The 20,784-nt window shown below is 40.1% G+C and overlaps 1 protein-coding gene and 1 long non-coding RNA gene across 6 annotated transcripts in view; one reads left to right on the forward strand and one right to left on the reverse strand.

Moving 5' to 3' along the window:
- Window positions 1-18,831, reverse strand: part of LOC148152005 (uncharacterized) — a 191,418-nt gene extending 172,587 nt beyond the window's left edge. For 2 of the 3 annotated variants that reach the window (XR_015759202.1, XR_015759201.1), the window contains exon 1: window positions 18,619-18,831. This is a non-coding gene — a long non-coding RNA (uncharacterized LOC148152005). The remainder of the gene's footprint in view (window positions 1-18,618) is intronic. The other variant, XR_015759203.1, reaches the window with a different exon arrangement.
- On the forward strand, window positions 12,471-15,989 carry hand2 (heart and neural crest derivatives expressed 2). 3 transcript variants are annotated; one of them, XM_043704511.2, is made up of 3 exons: window positions 12,471-13,388; window positions 13,496-14,085; window positions 15,221-15,989. In XM_043704511.2, the coding sequence occupies exons 2-3, from the start codon at window positions 13,546-13,548 to the stop codon at window positions 15,317-15,319; spliced, it is 639 nt and encodes a 212-aa protein (XP_043560446.1). In that variant the 5' UTR covers window positions 12,471-13,388; window positions 13,496-13,545; the 3' UTR covers window positions 15,320-15,989. The 3 variants fall into 3 exon arrangements, with proteins under 3 accessions (XP_043560446.1, XP_043560451.1, XP_043560436.1); XM_043704516.2 differs by having other exon boundaries at window positions 12,471-13,280; XM_043704501.2 differs by having other exon boundaries at window positions 12,472-14,085.
- Window positions 18,832-20,784: the final 1,953 nt, after the last annotated feature.

Genomic DNA, 20,784 nt, shown 5'->3' on the forward strand with positions numbered 1-20,784 from the left:
CAAATGAATTGAACGGAAGCAATTCTTAGACATATTTAACCAGATCTCACCAGGCGTTTGACTATGAAGAGATTGCTCTCAATCACTGTCCTCATCCTTACTCCTACGATTCACTCTACCTCTGCCATTTTAAGTCAGAGTTTTCAGTTCCAACCTCTGAAGTTCAAAACTTTCTTTCTTTCTTCTCCCAGAGACTTCCTTTTCTTTTATTTTTATTCTGTTTTAATTATAATTCAAACTGTTTCATTTCCTTTACTCTTCCTTTTCCTTTTGCCTCTAACTCAATCTGTTTCATTTTCAATTGAATTTTAGACATTTCCAAAGATTCTGATAGCATTCCTGGAAATTGTAAATGCTGCGTGATTACCGCCTCATTCCTCACAGACACAGGCAACTCCAGCTTCAGCTTGTTTGCTAATTTCAACTGCTTTGCCTCACTCATTTCCTGTAAATCTCCCACAGTGAAGTCTTCCAGCCCCAGAAAACTCGTGGTGACTGAAGGAACCATTACTAGACAAGATGACCCTATTTAAATGAATTAAATTCTATATCTGAAAAGAGAACACCAACACTCACTGCCTTTGAATCTAATAATCTTAAACCCAACCGGGAATTAGAGATTTTGATCCTGACTAGAGCTCACAATTTGTTATGGACGAGATCAAAATATTAAGATGATAGCTTAGACCATTGCTTTCTCTTCTTTTAAAGACTGGTGCCAGACGTTGCAGTCCGGATGCAATTCAATTGGTCAAACTACCAGTTTCGAAGTAAAACGCACTTTATTGGCACATGACAGTGAAAAGACAACAAAAGAAGAAATTTTAAACATACCCTTGGCAAAGGGAAACCCAGTAAAATCAATAGTCTCTTATGCACTTCTAGCATCAGGAAGAGAATACCAGCTTTTCGCCGTAACAGGAATAAGAGCTACAGGAATAAAAGCTTTCACATTCAGCTTCAAGAACCCGGCAACTGCTGAGAGTTAAAACTAAAAATGCTGGTTCTGTGGGATCTTGATTCCACCCTTTCAGGCTGCTTCTATTGGTCCAACTTTAACAAAAATAAAAGCCCAAGGCCTCACAAGCTACTTGCTTTATTGGCTTTGAGCAGACTACTCTTCACCTCAGTGTCAGCCTTTTTTTCAGAAAGTCATAGTATTGTCACACTAATGATGAAAGGTTGAGCAGGCTCAGAAGGATGCGAGCAAATCTGTTGAAACATATGTGATTCAGGGGACTTGAGAAGACAGATGCTGAGAGGATGCTTCTCCTGTCAAAATGTAAAACTTTCAACTAGAGGGCATTTTCAATACAAGGGGCCTCACATTCAGGATGGAAATTAGGAGGCGTTTATTCTCTCCAAATATTGATTAAGAGGCCAAAGTTAGAGTTTGAGTGAAAGCTAGCTAGATATACATAAGAAAGCAAGAGTTTCTATAAATATTTAAAAACAAGAGAGTTAACAAATTACCATTCATTCAACAGAAAGTGAGAGTAGAAATTTGATCATGGAAAATGGAGAATTAGTAACTGAATTGAACAGGTATTTTGCGTCAGACTTCATTATAGAGGGGATGCGAGTTATGTTTCAATACTCCCTTGATCTGAGGACAGTCCCATTAGATTGGAGATTGAAGGAACTTAAGGTACTATTCAAAAAGGGAAGGAGGTAGAAAGTAGGAAACGACAGGCCATTTAGCTTGATCTTTGTCATTGGGAAAGCATTAACAGGTATTGTTAAAGAGATTATAGCAGGGCACTTCCCTAAGTTCACGATATTTAGACAGAGTGCATTTGATTTTGTGATAGGGAATTCATGTTTCATCAATCTGTTAGAATTATTTGAGAAGGTAACATATGCTGTGGATAAAGGAGAACAGTGGATGTACCATACTTACATTGCCAGAAGGCATTTGATAACGTGCTACATTAAAGGTTATTGCAGAAAATAAATTCTCATGGCCTGGGGGTAGCATATTAGCATACATAGAAGATTTATTGGTTAATGGGACACAGAAGGTTGGCATAAATTGATCTTTTTCAGATTTGCTAGATGAAACAAGTGTCACATCACATGACTCAATTCTGAGACCTCAATTGTCTACAATTTATCCAAGTGATTTAGGTGACGGAATGGAATGTATGATATCCAAATTTGCTGACAACACGAAGATAGGTAGGAAAGGATATAAGAAAGCTGCAAAAATATATAGATAGATTAAGTAAATGGGCAAAGATATAGCAAATGGACTGTGATGTGGGAAAAAGTGAAGTACCCACTTTGGCAGGAAGAACTTTTTAAAAGCAGGTTAGTTAAATGGTGAAAGACAGCAGAGCTCTGAGATGCAGAGGGATCTTGGAGTCTTTGTACATGAATCATAAAATGTTAGCATGGGTAATTAGAAAAACTAATAGAATTTTCCACCTTATCGCGAGGGGACTCAGATACAACAGTAAGGAGATTATACTTCAGTTCACAGGGCACTGATAAGATCATATCTGCAGAACTGAGCAGAGTACTGATCGCTTCATTTAAGGAAGGATGTAAATGCTTTGGAAGCAATTCAAAGAAAAATTATCAGACTAATACCTTGAATGAGAGTGTTATCTCATAAGAATGATTAGACAGGCAATAGTTGTATCTGCTGGAGTTTAAAAGAATAATGGCGTAACTTGATTGAAACATATAAGATCCTAAGGTGTCCTGACAGGATGGATGTGGGGGTGATATTTCTTCTTATGGGAGAATCTAGCAATGGGTGTCACTATTTAAAGTTCAGGGGTCACTCATTTAAAATAAAGTTTAGGATTTTTTTCTCTCAGAGCATTGTCAACTTTTGGAACTCTCTTTCTTGCAAAGTTGTGGAAAAGAAAGTCCATTAGTATTTTGAGGCAGAGGTGGATAACTTCTGGTAAGGAAAGGGGTGAAGGGTTATCAGGTGGGTGCAGCGTTGCAGATTTGGGGTTAGAATAAAATCAAAGATGATATTGAATGGAGGAGCAGCAGGCTCGAGGGGTGAATGGCCTACTCCTGTTCCTTGTTCACATGTTCTCTCAGAGCATCTTTAGCCTTTGGTATTTTCTTCTGCAGAGCTAAATCCAGGGTGTGCCACTGAATATATTCAAGATTAGACAAGACTGATTTTTGATCCTCGAGGAAGCCAATGATTATGAGAGAAAGAATAGAGGTATATGTAGATAGGATAAAATACTATGCCATCTTTGTCACTGAGGTATGCATATCTCAATTTGTTATACTTAAGACTATAAAGATAGGAAAGAGGTGTTTTTCAGACCTCCAAGGTGAGGGCATTCATAGAACATAGAACATAGAGCAATGCTGCACAGAACAGTCCCTTCAGTCTTCAATGTTGCACCAACCTGTGAACTAATCTGAGTCCATCCCCCTACACTATTCCATCATCATCCACGTGCTTATCCAAGGATTGTTTAAATTTCCCTAATGTGGCTGAGTTAACTACATTGGCAGGCAGAGCATTCCACTTACTGAGTAAAGAACCTGCCTCTGTCATCTGTCTTAAATCTATCACCCCTCAATTTGTAGCTATGCCCCCTCGTGCAAGCTGACGGATTCATCCTAGGTAAAAGATTTTCACTATCTACCCTAATTCTCTGATCATCTTGTATGTCTCTATCAGCATTAGCATTTTCTTTCTAACTCGAACAGATCCAAGTTTCTCAGCCTTTCATCATAAGATCTTCCCTCCAGACCAGACAACATTCTGGTAAATTTCCTCTGCACCTTTTCCAATGATTCCACACCCTTCCTGTAATGGGGCAACGAGAACTGTACACAATATTCCAAGTGTGGCTGCACGAGCATTTTGTATAGTTGCAGCATGACATTACGGCTCCGGAACTCAATCCCTCTACAAATAAAACCTAACGAACTGTATGCCCTCTTAACAGCACTATCAACATGGGTGGCAACTTTCAGAGATCTATGTACATGGACTCCAAGATCCCTCTGCATATTCACACTACTAAGAATCTTTCCATTGACCCAGTACTCTACCTTCCTATTATTCTTCCCAAACTGAATTGCCTCAATTCAAAAGGGACCCAACCTGCCACTTGGCTGATTTGTGTGATAAAGGTAATGTTTTATCGAGAATAGGTAAATGGGTTAACTCTTTATTTATCAGAGTTTTTGAAGAAGATGTTTCCACTAGTGGGAGAGACCAGGTCCAGAGGACACAACTTCACAGTGAAGGGATGACATTTTAGCACTGAGAAGAGGAGGAATTCCTTCACCAAGAGGGTAGGGTATCTGTGGAACTCATTGCCACATAAGGCTATGGAGGCTAAGTCATTGATTGCCCTTTTCTCCTGTTGTATAAATTGGTGTGGAATTGTGGAAGTTGGCATTGTTGTCTTTGTCCTGATGAGTGCAAAGCCAAATGCTTTGGTGTCATGTCTTCAGCAACATCCAAGTACAAACTATTTGTGGGGGAATCTCATTCCATTCAACTCTAAAGTGACAGCGCAAGAATGAATAATCAAACCAATTAGCAATTTAGATGTTTTCTATTATAGAGAATGCGGTTCTTAAAACGAGAAAGCCGTTGAGCCCAAATCACGCCAGTATTAAGCGAAAGTGAGGACTGCAGATGCTGGAGATCAGAGTCAAGATTAGAGTGGTGCTGGAAAAGCACAGCTGGTCAGGCAGCATCCGAGGAGCAGGAAAATCGACATTTCAGGCAGGAGCCCTTCATCAGGAATGAGCCAATATTAAACCGAATGCTCAGAGACCATTGTTGAAGGTACCGTAATTAAAGCATCCAACAGTGAATCCTAACCATAATTCGATTGTTTTTATTTTCTGCAGAATGGGCCTGGGTGGCCGCATGCTTTGACAAAGGGTCAGTTAAACTCAAAACGTCAGCTCTTTTCCCTCCTTACTGATGCTGCCAAACCTACTGAGATTTTCCTGAGATTTTCCAGCATTTTCTCTTTTGGTTGTTTATCTGTTGCTTTATTTTCAGCATTTTGCTTTTGTATTTTACCTGGCGTACAGTGAAGCCAGCTGTCTGCGCCCATTTTAGCAGCTGACAATGACTGCAATTACCATTGTTACTGCATCGCTCCGACCAAAGACGTCTCTTACCAGAGCTTCCAAGGTGTAACTATGATGTGAATGGCTAAATTGCAAACGATGGAACATTGAGTTTTCTTTCACTATACATTTTTTAGTGTCCTAATTAAAGGCGATATAAATGAATAATTAAACAAGGTTCATTAACCATCTCGCAAACGAATGCTGTTCCTGGGCAATGCAGTAACCATCACAAACATAAATATAGAACAGCAAAATAGATTTGATTAAAAAACTGCAGTCAGAATGCCCCTGGGCTGGGAATTGGTTCTGGTAGTTTATTATTTAAAATATTATCTCGCTTTTAATTCCTGCTGGGGTCTGGGGATGGGGAAGGTGGGGACGAAGAGATACACACGAAGCGAGATGGAGAGGAGTGGCTCGTGTTCAATCCCAGATGAAGGACTGGGCGGTGACTGACTCCTTTAAAACCGGGCCAGCCAGGAGACGGAGAGGTGAAGGGAGGAACACTGACTCACATCTCCGATTATCGTGGGAATACAGCTCTCCCGCGGTAACGTGATTTCAAACCTCTTACAATGAAATGTCAAAACACTCTAATCCCTGTACATGACAAGCAACAGAAGCAGCCTCATTCTGACGAGTTCGCAATAGTGCGCTATTTAAGTTTATATATGACGTGCCTTGTCTGCCCAATGGGTATATAGTAATAGTCATTAAAATTCCACTCTGAAGCATAACTTTCCACTGACGTTGTATTGGAGGTACGTTAAATTAAGCAATCTCTATATTTTTCCTGCTTATTTCACAAATTCTGACCCCAATTGCTAATATCCTCCCCCTATTGTTTCCTGGATCGTTATCAATAAGAATTGCTTTCATTTCCCATTTCATTCTCTATTTTCTGTGGTATCTGCCAGAATTAAAGACATCTCGATGCATTTGCCAATAGCTTCTTGACAGGCAAAGGGGCGTTGATCTTTTAGAGCGTGGAAACAGAAGTTGCAAATTAATCATTTCCATTTAGCCTCTGCAATTCCTGATGCCTTTAATAGACTGCAGCAATGTATTTCCACATGGAACTTTGCTCGGCCGCTTTTACATTATTGTTGGTGTTGTCCATTCTTAGAGCTCAGTGATGTTTCATTTCAATATTAAAACGTTTGGGCTCATATTAAGTACCTAATCTTATCTATCAGATAAGCAACTAATACTTTCAATCTATAAAGGCTGTACGTAATTGTACGTGTGAAAACGCGTTGTAAGCTTCTGTAATGTTTATATATCATTAGACCTATGATTATAAGCATTTTAATGTTTATATATCTGTAGATATGATTGCACTTTTGATTAAATAATATCTGTTGAAATGCATTTATGTAAACATAAAGCATTGAACAAAGATGAGAGCGTACAAATGATCCGTTTTTCAAAGTCCCTTTTCGGAAATTTGTTTAGACCTTTCCCACAGCCACTCCAGTCTCCAGTCTCCAGACTTGATGGCTAATTGTTCATGTGCAATTTTGTGGATCTTATTGCCACAGTTAATGTTAATGTGCTTTTTAGCTTGAACCTATGCTTGCACATTCTGCTTAGGCAAATTAAGAAGCTTGGACGGAAACAAGCATCGCGTAAGGTTCGCCTGCAAAACGACTCTGATAGTTTCACAACCCGGGGTGAAACTCACAAATCAATTTCAACAAAAACACACACACACAAACGCGGGGTATCAACAAGTTTGGGTGAAATTGCAAATCAACAAAACTGCCAACTCAGCAATCGGCTTGCAATTTGAAATTCGTCTCCCTGCTCTCATTTATGGTGAACATAAACCACCAATACTGTGTGGTACACAGCAATGAATAAATGCGAACATATTTTTGTTACCAAAAACGACTTTGATTGTTATTTGGGAATTTTTGTTTTTCGCTTGGCACATTCCAGTGCAAGACCTTTTTCATTAAATTCCTGAATTATTTAAGGATTATGTTTCTGTGACACGTTTAAACGTCCCTCCTTCTATTCGAGTGAATAACAAGGTACTTGTTTTTCTCTGCGTTCCGGTTTAAGTGTTTGGGTTTTATGCTAAAAATATTCACTTTTGTTACAGAAAAGCTGGCTAGCCATATCTTGCCTTTCTCTATTTGTTTGTGCAAAATAAAGTTTGAAAGCACATCAGAGAAAGCTACAAGAGTGTGTAATAAGAGAATGGCCAAGTGACCCTTCGCGCTGATTACACGTAATTACCTGGAGTCTCAGCCTGTCCGGAGACTGCCATTGAGGGGGGTGGGGGGGGGGGGAACATGGGGAGGGGAGGTAGTGGGTGGGGGCGTGGGGGTTGGGGGCAGCGGAGAGATCATTCATGGTAACTACCATGGCAGAAGGATGGGATGGAAGGTTAAAAAGGAAGAACATTTTAACACTTTAGAATCAGCATGATACAGAGGCTACAATCTGGTCTGAAAGTACAAACAAGGAGATGCAAAATCGGGGCAGTGATTGGAAAGTTTAATCGTTGTTAAAGCTAAGCTTTAAACAACAAACGTTTCTTTTTTTTATTCTTGAAACCAATTACCGCAGATTTGAAAAAAAAAGAAACTGGACGCAGTTGATGGTCAATTTATGAGTCTTTTTTCTTAAAAAAATTAAAAACGTAGTTCATTGCATGGAAGAGATCGCATCTGAATTGATGCAGAGCCTTTCAATTTACCAAGCAAATTCGTCAACTGAACATTATTTCACGGACACTTCTTGCTGTGTGGGGAGTTATAAGCAGATTGCTGCAATGAAACTTCAGCTTGAATAAGCGAATTACATGTATATACATTATTTTGTAAAAAAAATGGAAAAGCTAATAAACCTTACTTTGGGTCGTCCTTATTATTGGGTAAATGTGTTGCTTTTGATTAAGTTGTTTGCTTGTGCATTTACTAACTGACTTGTTTCAAGCCATATTTAGACAGATATGGTTTCACTAGCTTTGTATGCATATCCACAGTATTTTGCGTTTACATATATGTATGTGTGCATGTATATTGTACGTATATATATGTATATGTATATATACGCGTATATGTGCGTGTGCATATAAATGCGTTTTGTGTATTTGTGTCTGCATGTATGTGCACCCGTGTATACGAATATATTTGCGTTGGTTTATAAAAATCCCCTGCAAAGACTATGATTTAGATCTTCGGGTATATCAATTAATTCGGGGTATTGCTAACATATCAGTATACCACTCACATTTCACTCGTATTTATATATTCAGCAGATTCCTGTCCAATTGTTTGAGAAATGTGCAAAGCAACGTATGCAGAAAAGCAGGTTTGCTACAAGTCAAACTAATTTCAGCTTCACTGGATATTGTCCATCTGCCAAACAAAGCAATGGCATATGCAAATATATTATGATTTTCGACCCTGTTCTGCTTTCACAATGTTGACAGTTTTCTTTTTATATAGAAGTTAAGCATGGAAAATCAAACTCGTGTCGAATGCACTTCGAAAGACGGTGTTATTTGTGATAAAGCGAATTCCAAACGATTCGGTGCATGCTCGAATGCAAGTTGGTTTAAAATAGAAAACTGCGACCCTGAATATGAATTATGACCAATTTTGCAATGTATAGTTCCTTCCCAGCTGAAGAAATACATTCATGTTTTCATCGTATGCAGAAATTTTTTTAATAAATTACATATTTAGGATTTGTGTTTTTTTTTACACTGCACTCGTTTCTATAACCACAATCAGGCGGCTATATCCGCAAGAAAATTGTTCCTTTCATTTCTCAGGGATGTATCTGCACATCTTTCGCCGGTGGTTTAACTATTTTGCAATAACCAGAGAGAATATTTGTCCAGCAATGACCATTTTTAAAAATGGATAATGTGACCATTTTAATATGTTATTAGACAGAGCAAAACGTTAAAATACTGACGAGATGTGAGGATTTAATAGAAGAGGGAGCCAGCAATCGGACGATACAGTGCAATTAATATTGTCCTGTCTGCATTTTGCTTGCAATCTCCTGGCATCGAACTGCGCCACCGCTCGAGAAGAGGCGGCAGCGCATCTCAAATCGTTCACAGACTGGCAAATACCTGTCATCTTTTAAAGGGCCAGTTACTTATAGCGTGTATGTTAGTGGGGCCAACAAAGGCAGATCGCTCTCGTGTCGACTTTGCTCAAATCTGCTCGATATTTGCTCTCTAATCGTTCCTATTTTATAAAAATAAGAACATGGTTATTTAAACGATATAATAAGCATATAACGATATGAACTATCACCTTTCCTGTAAGTTCCTCGTGCCAAGATATGAAGCAATAAAGAATGCACCCACAACACAGAGACAGGCCGTGCTGTTTTTCCTCGCCTAACAAATGTTCACTCACTAAACAGACTTCGGTACATAGATCTCTCTACGGCTACGTTCCACACACCTAGACTTTTGTAAATGTGGGTGTGGATTTGACCCACACCCTCGTCCAAAATCTGTTTAGAATTGATGAAGAAGAGGGAACAGAAAAAGGAGTAAATGGGCCAAGTTTTTCAGTTGAACTGTACTCAGAGCAGACTTTCTCTCGTCTGGATTTTTGGAATGGAATCGAGTCTTTTTTTCTAAAATGTTGAATGGCTTGTTTGTGACATTGACCCAAACGGGTCGAACTTTCAATTATCGCGTTAACTAAATAATAATGAGAATTGATGTACTTAACTGCGTTAAATAGCCTTCTTTCATGTATATGCAGGCAGCATATACATATAAGTTTGACATGGCGACAAAATATTTTATAAACATAAATTGGAGATAATGTATCTAGCCAGAAACGATATCTGAAATGAACGTATTTCTCATGGTCCTATACACAACCTCATTTTGTGTGTATCAATCCTAATAAACAAATTCAATGTTTCCTTATTGGATGCACTTTTGAGCTTTTAAAAGTGTCTTCATTCTCTCGCCACCAACTGTTTAATAGTGTTATATACAGAAGCAGGATCCGTTAATTTTTGCCACGCATTTCTATAAATATTATATTCAACATATATCTTGCGGGTAGTAGACGCAGAATTTCTTCTCTAGACTGTCCCCATATTTTTAATTATTCCAATTCTGGGAAGATGCAATTTGAATTTATGTGGTTTTTATTTGTCATAGACGTATTTTCATATTTTTTTTCCACCGTAAAACATTGCAAAATGTAAATGACTGTGACTGTCGCCGTATGTGGATGGTCCGGTAATGTTTAAACCCACGCCTGCCCCTTGTCTTTGCCCATATTGATCTGATCCAGGTTGCACCCCCACAAGGACATTGTCTAGCCCAGTACAGATTTATTCACAGTCATTCGATTCCCCGCTTCCCTTCTCAATTGACCATTTCCTTCAATTCGTTGTTGGTCAGTTCAATTGCGATTATTCTTCCAGTGAAATCTTTTAGCACGAGTTAAATGGTGAGATTGCGTGTAAATTGTGTGAGCTGGAAAATGGTACCAATGTTACTCACTGAAAGGACACGTTAGTACAAATGCAGGCACAGAGGTATTACAGATTTTATTTTTAATTTATTCATTTGTGCATTCGAATGTGTCCGGGATTACATCTTTTGCGGCTCAAGTATTTCTAGTGAGAGGAAATGTATGCTCAAAAGCAAAATTGGAATTACTTCAGTTTGTTTAGTCAAAGGTGTATTTAGGGTTTTTTTTATTAACCATAAGAATTGCACGAACAATTGGGTCATTCTATTATACCTGCATGACCATGGTCCTGCGTAATTTGCAGTGGGTATATTTTCTGTGTAGAGTAATTGTTGCACGATATTTTTGCACGCGCTGCCCGTTTGCCACATACGATGCAACCAAAAATATTTAATTCAGAGCAGTGTGCTTGGCAGGATATGTGCTTACTGCAAATCCAAACATTGTAGAGGGATTGCAGAACGATTGGGGATAGTATAATTGGCTTTTAAAAAAATAATACGCACTTAATCATACAATTGCTTTGTTTCTTTTGTAAATGGATCATTCCGTTTGATTTGATAGCCCACGCCCTACGCAAGGCTGAAAGTGGCGTTCCACTTCTCATTCAACTGAAATATATTTCATATTATTCAGTTGCTTCCTCTTTGCTACCTTCTATAACAGAACAAGCGTTAAACCACCAGGAGGATTTACTTGCACTTGATAAAACTGTTCAATAAAGACTTTTTATTGAATTGCATGAGATGGAAAGCAAACTTCATTTGTTTAGCAAGCGGTGAATGTTTTATTTTCAAAGCTACATAGATTTTTTTTAAAAAAGCAAGTGTGCAAGATACAGCTTTAGAAAGAGACACTTGCACAGTTGCTTAGTGTTTATGTGAATTGTCCTTGCTTGGGAAAGGGAACAAAATAGTCCAAAAAAACGGCAAACAGTCCCTTGCGATCAAGATTTACTGATAATTGAGATGAAGATTATAATAAAGAGGCGAAAAGAAGATCAAGCGCTTACTTTGTTGGACCAGCTTTTGACACTCGAGTGCTGATCAGTGCAACTTGGTGATTTAAACTGACGATTCCTTGTAGAAATTTAGGTATCTGTTAAAGGACATGATTAAAATCTGTGTGACAATGTTATGCAAAGTTTCACGTTAGCCTGACTCAATCTCACTGGAAACTTCAAGGCGCTGTCAAGTTTATTTTTATTTACTGTTGTCACAGAAACAAAACGATTGAAAGGAGCTCCCCCCCCCCCCCCCCCCCCCGTCTCATTTTGTCACTCGTAATAAGAGTGCCCACATAAACTGATACTTCCAATCTACATTACAATCATCAGGTATAAAGCAAGAAGCCTTTAGATCGCTCTCTCTGAACTCTCCAAACTCCTCTCATCTTTCTGCACGATGCCTTTCCCCTGATTCCAGTCAATGTGTTGCTCTCGTTTAAATTAGATTAGGAAAAATCAGAGACAGAATCCTCTGCTGGAGGTTTGCATTTATTCCATAATAGGTATTTTCTATTCAGATTGAAAACATTTTACTGTCAAGATCTGTTGCTCCAATATTCATTTCTTAATCTAACTCTGGTTAGTTTTGTTTCTACGCAATAATTTTTAGGATAAACTGTAGGTCTAGTTCAGCTTCCTGGTTTGAAATAAACCCCAGGAAAAATCTTATTTGCTGTTCTTTCAGACAAAAAAAAAATCCTTATTTCTACCACCACAGTATTTATTGCTCTGAGTGAAGGACGTGAGATTTTGTCCTTAACGTGTGCTTCCTCAGTTGTGAAATGCCCCTCTTTAAACGTTACTCTTCCTTCCATCAGGTCAGTCACTCGTGTTGTGTTGAATTCGATCAGGCCCTATCACCAGAACCCTCAGTATTTGCAACAGGACACTTGTATGTTTGTTTAACTGATTTTATTCTGCTTTTAACAAATACAGTGACTGGGCGGAAAAGAGGTTCGAGATGGAAAAGTATCTAGGTTTACCCTAGAGCGTCGCCACATTAATATTGCTTTCAGGTTTTTGTTGTATCGTCAAGCATTGTATTGATGGCTTCAACTTTTTATTAATATATATCTTTTAACGATCGTTCCAGGAGCACATCTCTCAAGATGGATACGAACAATCTCTGTTTACGAGATTTTTTTTACACATTGTTAATTTCATGATGCTAAAGAAATCGCAAGCCAATCCAAAAGTGAGCCTGAGCAATTAGAAAGGTAAACAGGCAGGAGAAGTTTTAATGCTGGGATTGGGATCCTCCCCTTTTGCATTTCCATTGGTCACTGAACTCTCTGACGACATATATTAACCCAGGCTGCTCTAAAGATGTAGCTGTACATGGAGATCGGAGAATCCTGCTGTTCGTCAGCTTCGTCCTGACTAGATCCTGAAGATATTGGAGCACGATTAATGATCATTTTTAGGGGATCTTTTTTTCCCTCTTTCTCTCTCTCGTCTGTGCTTCTGCTTATGTGTGTGAGAGAGACAGAGACCAAGGCTGAACCATTTTTTTTCCAAATCCATTTGAAGAGGAAACTTTTTGTTGCTTGCTTTATTTTTGTGCGTTGTGCATATCTTGATGGTTCTTGGTACTGGAGCCCATCACTATTTTTGCTTTGTTCAAAAGAAGACTTTATTTTCCCCCTCCACAGTGACAGTTATTTAATGCCAAGCAAACCAGCCGGAGAGAAGCTGCACAATGGAGGAAGTTGACTGTAAGTAAAGCACCGCGATATTTAAAAGCCTAAAGCATCCTTCACTTGCAACTTGTTTGTTTGGGCAATAACGAGCCGAAAGGAAAAAACAAAACAAAACAAAAAAAGGTGAAATATCTAAAGAGATACTTGCAAAATATTTTACACACTTGTCTATGTGTGTGTGTGTCTGTGTGCGTGTCTTTCCCTCAATTGTTTTCCATCAAATTGTGCAGAGGGAGAGAGAAGGAGAAAGGACTGGGGGAAGTCGCCTTACACGCGGAAGATGAGTTTAGTTGGAGGGTTCCCTCATCATCCGGTGGTACACGATGGTTATCCTTTCGCCGCTGCGGCCGCCGCTGCAGCCGCTAGTCGCTGTCACGAAGAGAGCCCGTACTTCCACGGCTGGCTCATCAGTCACGCCGAGATGTCTCCCCCCGACTACACAATGGCGCCGTCCTATAGCCCCGAGTACGCCAACGGCGGCGCGGGGCTCGACCACTCGACGTACGGGGGTGTCTCGGCGGCGGCGGCTGCGGCGGCTGTGGTGGGAGGGCGGCCGACCAAGCGCAGAGGAACGGCCAACCGCAAGGAGAGGCGCAGGACTCAGAGCATCAACAGCGCCTTCGCCGAGCTCCGCGAGTGTATCCCCAACGTGCCGGCCGATACCAAACTCTCCAAGATCAAGACCCTGCGCTTGGCCACCAGCTACATTGCCTACCTCATGGACCTCTTGGCTAAAGATGACCAGAATGGGGAGACAGAGGCCTTCAAAGCGGAAATCAAGAAGGTGGATGTAAAGGAGGAGAAAAGGAAGCGGGAACTGGTAAGCACGATTCACACTGCACTTTTATTTATTTATTTTTGCAGAGCCCTTTCTTTCTCTTAAAAGGCCTTCCACATCCCAGGTTAAAGTTGCATTGCATTCTTTTTTTAAAAAAAACTTTCTCCCACATTTTTTCCCAATAATTCTAATCGAAAACTTTTGATTTTTTAAATACTACTTCAGTTTTATTAACTTGGTGAACTTAATTACAAAAAAGGCGCGCTCAGGATAATTGTAACGAGAGTTAATGGTACGTGTAGAACCTAGCGGAATTTTGGGGTGTTTTTGTTTCAGACAAGAGACCCGGAGGAAATAATTACAGTTATTGGACTTTGTTCTAAAGTTCGAGCATTGTCCTCCAAAGACTGGAGTATAATGGTGTTACTTCTTCCAGATAATCAGCAAAACAAAATTGGTAGCAAGTTATATCTCGGTACTGTAATTTCCAGAATTTCAGTCCTTACTTTGTATTTGTTTTTTCTTTCTCAGGCTAGAACAAAATGTTTGGACAAAATCCTGAATATTAAGATTTGACATTTGAATATTCGCCCCCACCCACCCCACTCCGTGAATCCCACTTTAACTCAGTCCGCGTTTTAGCAGTTTAATGTTTAGCAGAGAATATTTCAAGCAACAGAAATTTCTCCAGCCTGATACACTCTTTGCAATAACTCTTCCCCTTCCCTTAATGCATGTTAATTTTCAAAAGAAACAAGCTCCTGCTAATAACCTGGGCCGAACTCATTCAAGAATATGGTGCATCTACGAAGGTCACAGGCTAAACGTGGAAATGTTTTCTAAAAAAACACATATTATCTGAGAGAGAGCGAGAGGGAAAAAAATGTACACACGTCTCAATCGGGGCATCAAACCGTTGTGTACCAGGAGAAACGTGAGCTAAAATTCAAAGATTGTGCCTTAGAAATGGTTCAAATCACCCCAACCGCAACAGCACTGTCTTGGAAGTAGCCACGTTATAAAAATAAAATGAAGTTTTGGGAACGAGTAATGCTAGCAAACGCTTTCTGGGGTATTTTTTTTTATATATATAGTAATTACAACGGGGCATATATAATAATTGCAACGAGGCTGATGGTCGAATCGTAAATAATTTTGCTTTGCTGGGGTTTGACAGAATGAGGTTCTGAAGAATACAGTCAGCAGCAGTGACAAAAAGACTAAAGGAAGAACCGGCTGGCCACAACACGTCTGGGCTCTGGAGCTCAAACAGTGAAAGTTTGAACGTGAACTTTGGAAGATGGGGGTAGACGAGACTTTCCAGAGGTTGTTTCTTCCCCGCCACCCCACCCCAAAAGAAGCGGAAAACCAGCCCCGTCGCCCAAACTTTCGCACGTCGACAGGAGCTCTCTGTTGATCCGAATCAACTCTTTTATTTATGTGCAATTTATCCCAATCCAGAGAGAGCGGGAGAGAACGGCTCGGTGGATGGGGGAGAAAACATTTCACATTCGGAACAGAAAAGCCGAGTGGGTAAGGGGCTGTATTGTTTCATAGTAGATGTGAATGGTTTTGCCTTTTTTTTAAAGTGTTGAAAAATATAGCACGCACAGACACACAATCTTGATAAAGAATTATGTATGTGAAGTGTATCTTTGGGAGTGCCTTGTACATCTTTGTTGGATATAAATATTCAAGGTTCCCCCCCCCCCCCCCCCTTCCCCACCCCGACGAAGAGTAGCAGTGCCAAAGTGCAGTTTGCTCATATTAGTGTGCAGTATATAGCATTGTGTTGTGGTCAGACAGTATTTCATTCCATAATTTCCCAGTAATTGTTTGACTTGTGCACTTCCGTTCAACAAGTGGAGATTAATATTCGAGATGTAAACGTTGTAATTATTGTCAATAAAAAAAACACCTTTTTTTAACAAAAAATACCTAGGTTTATACATTTGCATCATTTCGACTCAGTCTACTGACGTAAACAGATTAAATTCAGGTTAGATTCTACCATCAATTCAAAGGGTGGTGAGGGAGGACATATAAAAAGACAAATGGCTTCGTTGAATGTACCGGAGAAAATTGAGCCCAAATTAAGATATTTGCTTTTTTCGTGAAGGAGAGCCGCGAATTGCAAGGTTTAATGTGTGTCTGTGTGTGACTTTGCTGGAATTACAATTTCTTTTGGGGTACTTTAAATCGCAAATGGCAGACATCCAACACATTAATTACAGCAGATTTGTAAAGGTTTCCAAACATTCTCCGGCGCTGAGTAAGCGTTCTTGTCTGAGGAACGTGAACTGATCCCAATAGGATTTTTAAACTCCCTCCAAATAAAAAAAATGTTTTCTAATTAACGTGCACAATCCCTATAGGATTTTAGCTTATTTTCCCTTTGAAAATAAAGTCAATGTTGATAAAGTGTAGGACTATGGGACTAATAGAGAATTTAATTGGAAATTTGGTCTTATTAGAACAGGCGACCGGCAAGCCAGCCGAGTCAGATAGGATTTAAAGATTGAGAAATCTGTTCTCTGGACCCAACCAAAACATTAAGCCTCCATATATAAAAATATTTTTACTTGAACTTTTATGAGAAGCGGGGGATGCGGAATGCTTAACATTGCTCAGTCAAATGCGATTGTTTGCTTGCACTGGCTTCCATCTGTGTTTGAGGGCTTGAGAAAGATTTTTTTCAGTCTAGACTTTAAACTGTCGCAGTTAAAATGGCACTGGACTTTTTTTTGAGGGGGGGGGGGAATGAGGAAGGGCGGTTGTTTTCCAGGTGTGCGGGGGATTTACCTTTGCCGAGCTGGTATGGCAAATACGTTTGCTGTCTCTATTATTCCACTTCGTTGTGCAAATCGTGTGTGTTAACGTGTCAGATACAGTCAGCAGCAAGAACTGGTTGGAGCGGTGCAAGTTGGTCTTAAAGACTTTTTAAAAATTCGATCGTGCAATTGAGTATTTCAGAAAGTTTTCAGTGTTGAATAGATTTCACCGCACCGTCTTCATGAAAAGTACCGGTGTTTACCCCCTATGACTGTACCCCCCTCCCCCAATCCTCTATTTTTATAAAATTTAAACGCCAGCGCGGGTAGGTATATCTGCAATTGCCCATAAAAGATAAGAGAAGCTTTACGCCAGAGCAAATAGGTTACAAAGGCAAAGGTTGCGGGGTTAACTAAACTAGTTGTAGATGGGGTAAAGTGATGTGCCCCCAAAGGGTCATATTTTATGTTGGCTGTGTTTACACAGAAGTGCATTTGTGACTAATACGGCTGGTGGTTGCAGCCTGTCCGCTGCTTACAAAGGGAAATTTGATGCCATCTTCCACTCCCTGCGTGGCTCTAACTCATCCACTTATCGGATATGTGTGCCTACTTGTCCAAAAGTCTCCGAGGGTCTCGGTTGAATATGTCTTTTAACTGGAGGCAAGTGGCCCAGTTGTGGGGACTGTTGTAGGGATTTCATTGTGAAAGGCAGCTAACGGCTGCCTGCATACAATCAGACTGTTTTCACCATCAACTCAATTACGCGAACTCAGAATATATTGCCCGGTTTTACTGAGGGTGCACAACAATGCGATTTCATGTGTCCCGTCGCCTTTACCATTCTCCCGCTGCCAGTCATGAATAAAAGATGCCCACTTGCTGATGGGCCACGCCAGAGATTAAATACTGTGCTTTTTTCTTACTTCGGAAGAGGACACTGGACAAAGTAATGGAGATGAGAGCTTGCACTGTACAGATGTTTATTTGATGAAGCCCTTTTCAAACAGCACTGGTGTTCCTGGGTGCCACCAGGCCGACACATTATGATTAAGCCTCTGAACAAATAAACACCAGCCATTTCCTGATGGCTGATATAGCTACCAAGAGGGACAAATATATTCTTCAAAAGAGCAGTGGGATTCTTGACAGCAAGGTCGGTGAATCTGCTGATTAATAGTGTACTAGCCAGCGAATATATGAGATACAGAGGGATTGATATAATGGCCAGCTCCTTGTTTAAGGGGGATTCAGCCTTCTTTGAAACAGCCCTGTCTTTTGGCTCGTAGACAAGCCGGAGCCACAGCAAATGCCCAGTTTGACGTTGAAAGCTAAATGGTGCTGTTAGACGGTCTGAGCTATATTGATGGGCCATCGGGAATGTCAGTGATATGGGCCCGATACGACATGTGGGTTTGGCGTTGGCGATAATGTAATTAGTCGAGTCGGCGGCCCTTTTGCACTCTGCAAACCTTTTGTTTTTATTCAGCCTATCCAATCGCCAGTCAGTTCGCTGGCTGAAAAGACTCAAGGGCTCGTCAAGTTTGTATTCAGTTTGTTAAACTCTTGTTTAAAGCAACATAACCCTCAACTCGTTCATCCTTCTCTGCAGCTCCAATAGTGCAGACCTCCAACTAACTATGACAACCGTAGAATTCGGCGTTTGATTTGACCGAGAATATCTAAAACATTGTAATCTTCAAGATGCTTCAATTTGATCCATCCACGTCAAACATTGACAATTGTAGTCTCCCAATGTGCTTTAATTAAATAATATCATTATGGAATATAATAAAGATTGTACCTTACACTTAAGCAGGAAGACAATTCCCATTCTCTTATTTGAGTCCAAGTGGCGGATAAATCATATGAGGATGTAAGCCTTTCTAGACGCATTCAATCGTCCACTTCTGTTTCTTACTATTTTTCTTAAATGTATTCTGAAAGGTCCTGTTGATTGTTGCGGCGGTCGAACAAACTCGAGTTGAAATTTGCAATGCTTTCTGTGTGGATCATATTCGCCAGCTTGCTACTATAGTCAGCTAAGAGCCCAAACATTCGACCCTACAAAGTGATGTATCTATTTATACCTCAACCACTGAGATAGCGAGAGGGACGAGGACGATCTGCGGACGGTGCACAGTTGTTAAAAAAAAAACCTGGAGATGCATCTGGGTCTGCCCGTTTAACCAAAATACGCCCGGTTAGAATATGCCCCACACCCAATGACTAAGTTTATAAAATACCAATAATGTTGTGTTCTGCTGTTTTAAATCATCATTCCGTAAACGGCTGGGGTGCGGGCGGGCAATAATTTCGGCCTGCAAAAAATGGCTTAATATTGTATTTTTTTTACATAAAGGGCTCTTCGAACGCGGGAAAGTTCTGCATGAACGGATCTTTAAAAGAACTAATTTTTTTTTAAACTGCGCATGCTGAAGATGTGAAACAAACAAATTCATCAGGTTGCTCCAGCAATTCCTGTCTCTGTTTCAGGTTTACAGCATCCGCAGTTCTTTGTTTTATCTTACTGTTGTCACACTAACCTGCCGTTAAAGAACTACTTTCCTTTTTCAAAGAAAGCAGAAGTCGGCCGGGTAGAATAGTGTAGCGGGGTGCCTTTTGTAAAATATAGATCTTCCTTTACAAAAGAAAGAAAATCGCAAATACCAATAAATTATAGTGTAGAAACAGAGGTATTTAGAGTATGCAGATAAGATGGCTTACTAGTTACAGAGGGAGAAATACCACCTTCTGAACAGCTGGAACTTGAAAATGAATAATTGCTATAATTGATTTTTATGTATTCGTTCAATGTTTACAAAAATAGCCTACGTGACTGATTATGTGATGTATATTTACAATTAATCACATTCAGCAGTAAATATTGAGAGGGCCTTTGATTGGAAAGATAGTCATTAGCGTGTGTACAGACAATATACAATAGTTTCCTGAATTGACCCCAGTCTGCTGCATTAGGTAACCAGCTTTAACAATAAAGGCTACTTGCAACTTCCACACAATAAAGATGCATTATCTTGTAGTCAGTTGCAGCCCTTATAGGCGGCTCCTATCTCTATCGCTTGTCTCTTGTTTTTGTGGGACTTTCGCAGACAACACACCTCCCTCTAACCACCCCCCACCCCCACAATCCCACTCCCCGACACGCATATTCCTGAAGGCAAAACAACTGATTAGCTTGAACATGGTATTAGTAGGTCCCAATGTCGCCAATAACCAGATAATTGCTGATAATTTGTTATCAGTGTCAAGATGGCGTCAAACATAGACCCAAGGGCCATTCCCCTTCGATTGAAGCGTCAGATAATCCTTGACCTTGGAACGACCTTTGGGTTGACGCCAGTGATGGAACCAAAGAAATAAAGTCGACCTGAGAAACAGGTGGTTCACTCCCATCGTTTCCACACTAAACATTGCAAAGGGAGGGGAGTGGTTGTGATTGGAGAGGCGCTGTGACTTCTGATTTGAAACTGAACCTCTACTTCACCCCAACCCGATTGGATGAGATAGGGAAGTTATATCAAAGCTCACGTTTTCAAAAATGCGTTTCTTCAGCTTCTGTACATAAGGTATGATTACAAAGATGTTAACATTCTAGCAATGACAGCGGCTAAAATTCAAGCAAGTTTTAGCTTTACAGAAAGCAGTGGAAATTGTTCCTTCAGGCATTTTTTCCGTCATTGTTCGTTGTATTTTATATTGTTGGCTCAGAGTTTGATCTTGCGACACCATGCAACTTCTTATTTTGCGGTGTAACAGACATCTGGGAGTGATTAGTGCGCACAACCCTCCCCCCGGTTGCATTCTCTATCTTTCCAAACTCGCCCTATAGACAGGTTGACGTCAGATCAGACGACCAGGAGTCATCCTGTTCCCGAATTGGGTGTAATCATCCCAACTTCTTCCAGTTCGAGGCATTGGGTTTCAAAATATGGAATGCGGATGCAAG

The sequence above is a fragment of the Chiloscyllium plagiosum genome, unplaced genomic scaffold (assembly GCF_037043375.1).
Source record: "Chiloscyllium plagiosum isolate Xiang-an unplaced genomic scaffold, Cpla_swu_hap1 HiC_scaffold_2, whole genome shotgun sequence".
In the NCBI taxonomy this organism is placed as follows: domain Eukaryota; kingdom Metazoa; phylum Chordata; class Chondrichthyes; order Orectolobiformes; family Hemiscylliidae; genus Chiloscyllium; species Chiloscyllium plagiosum.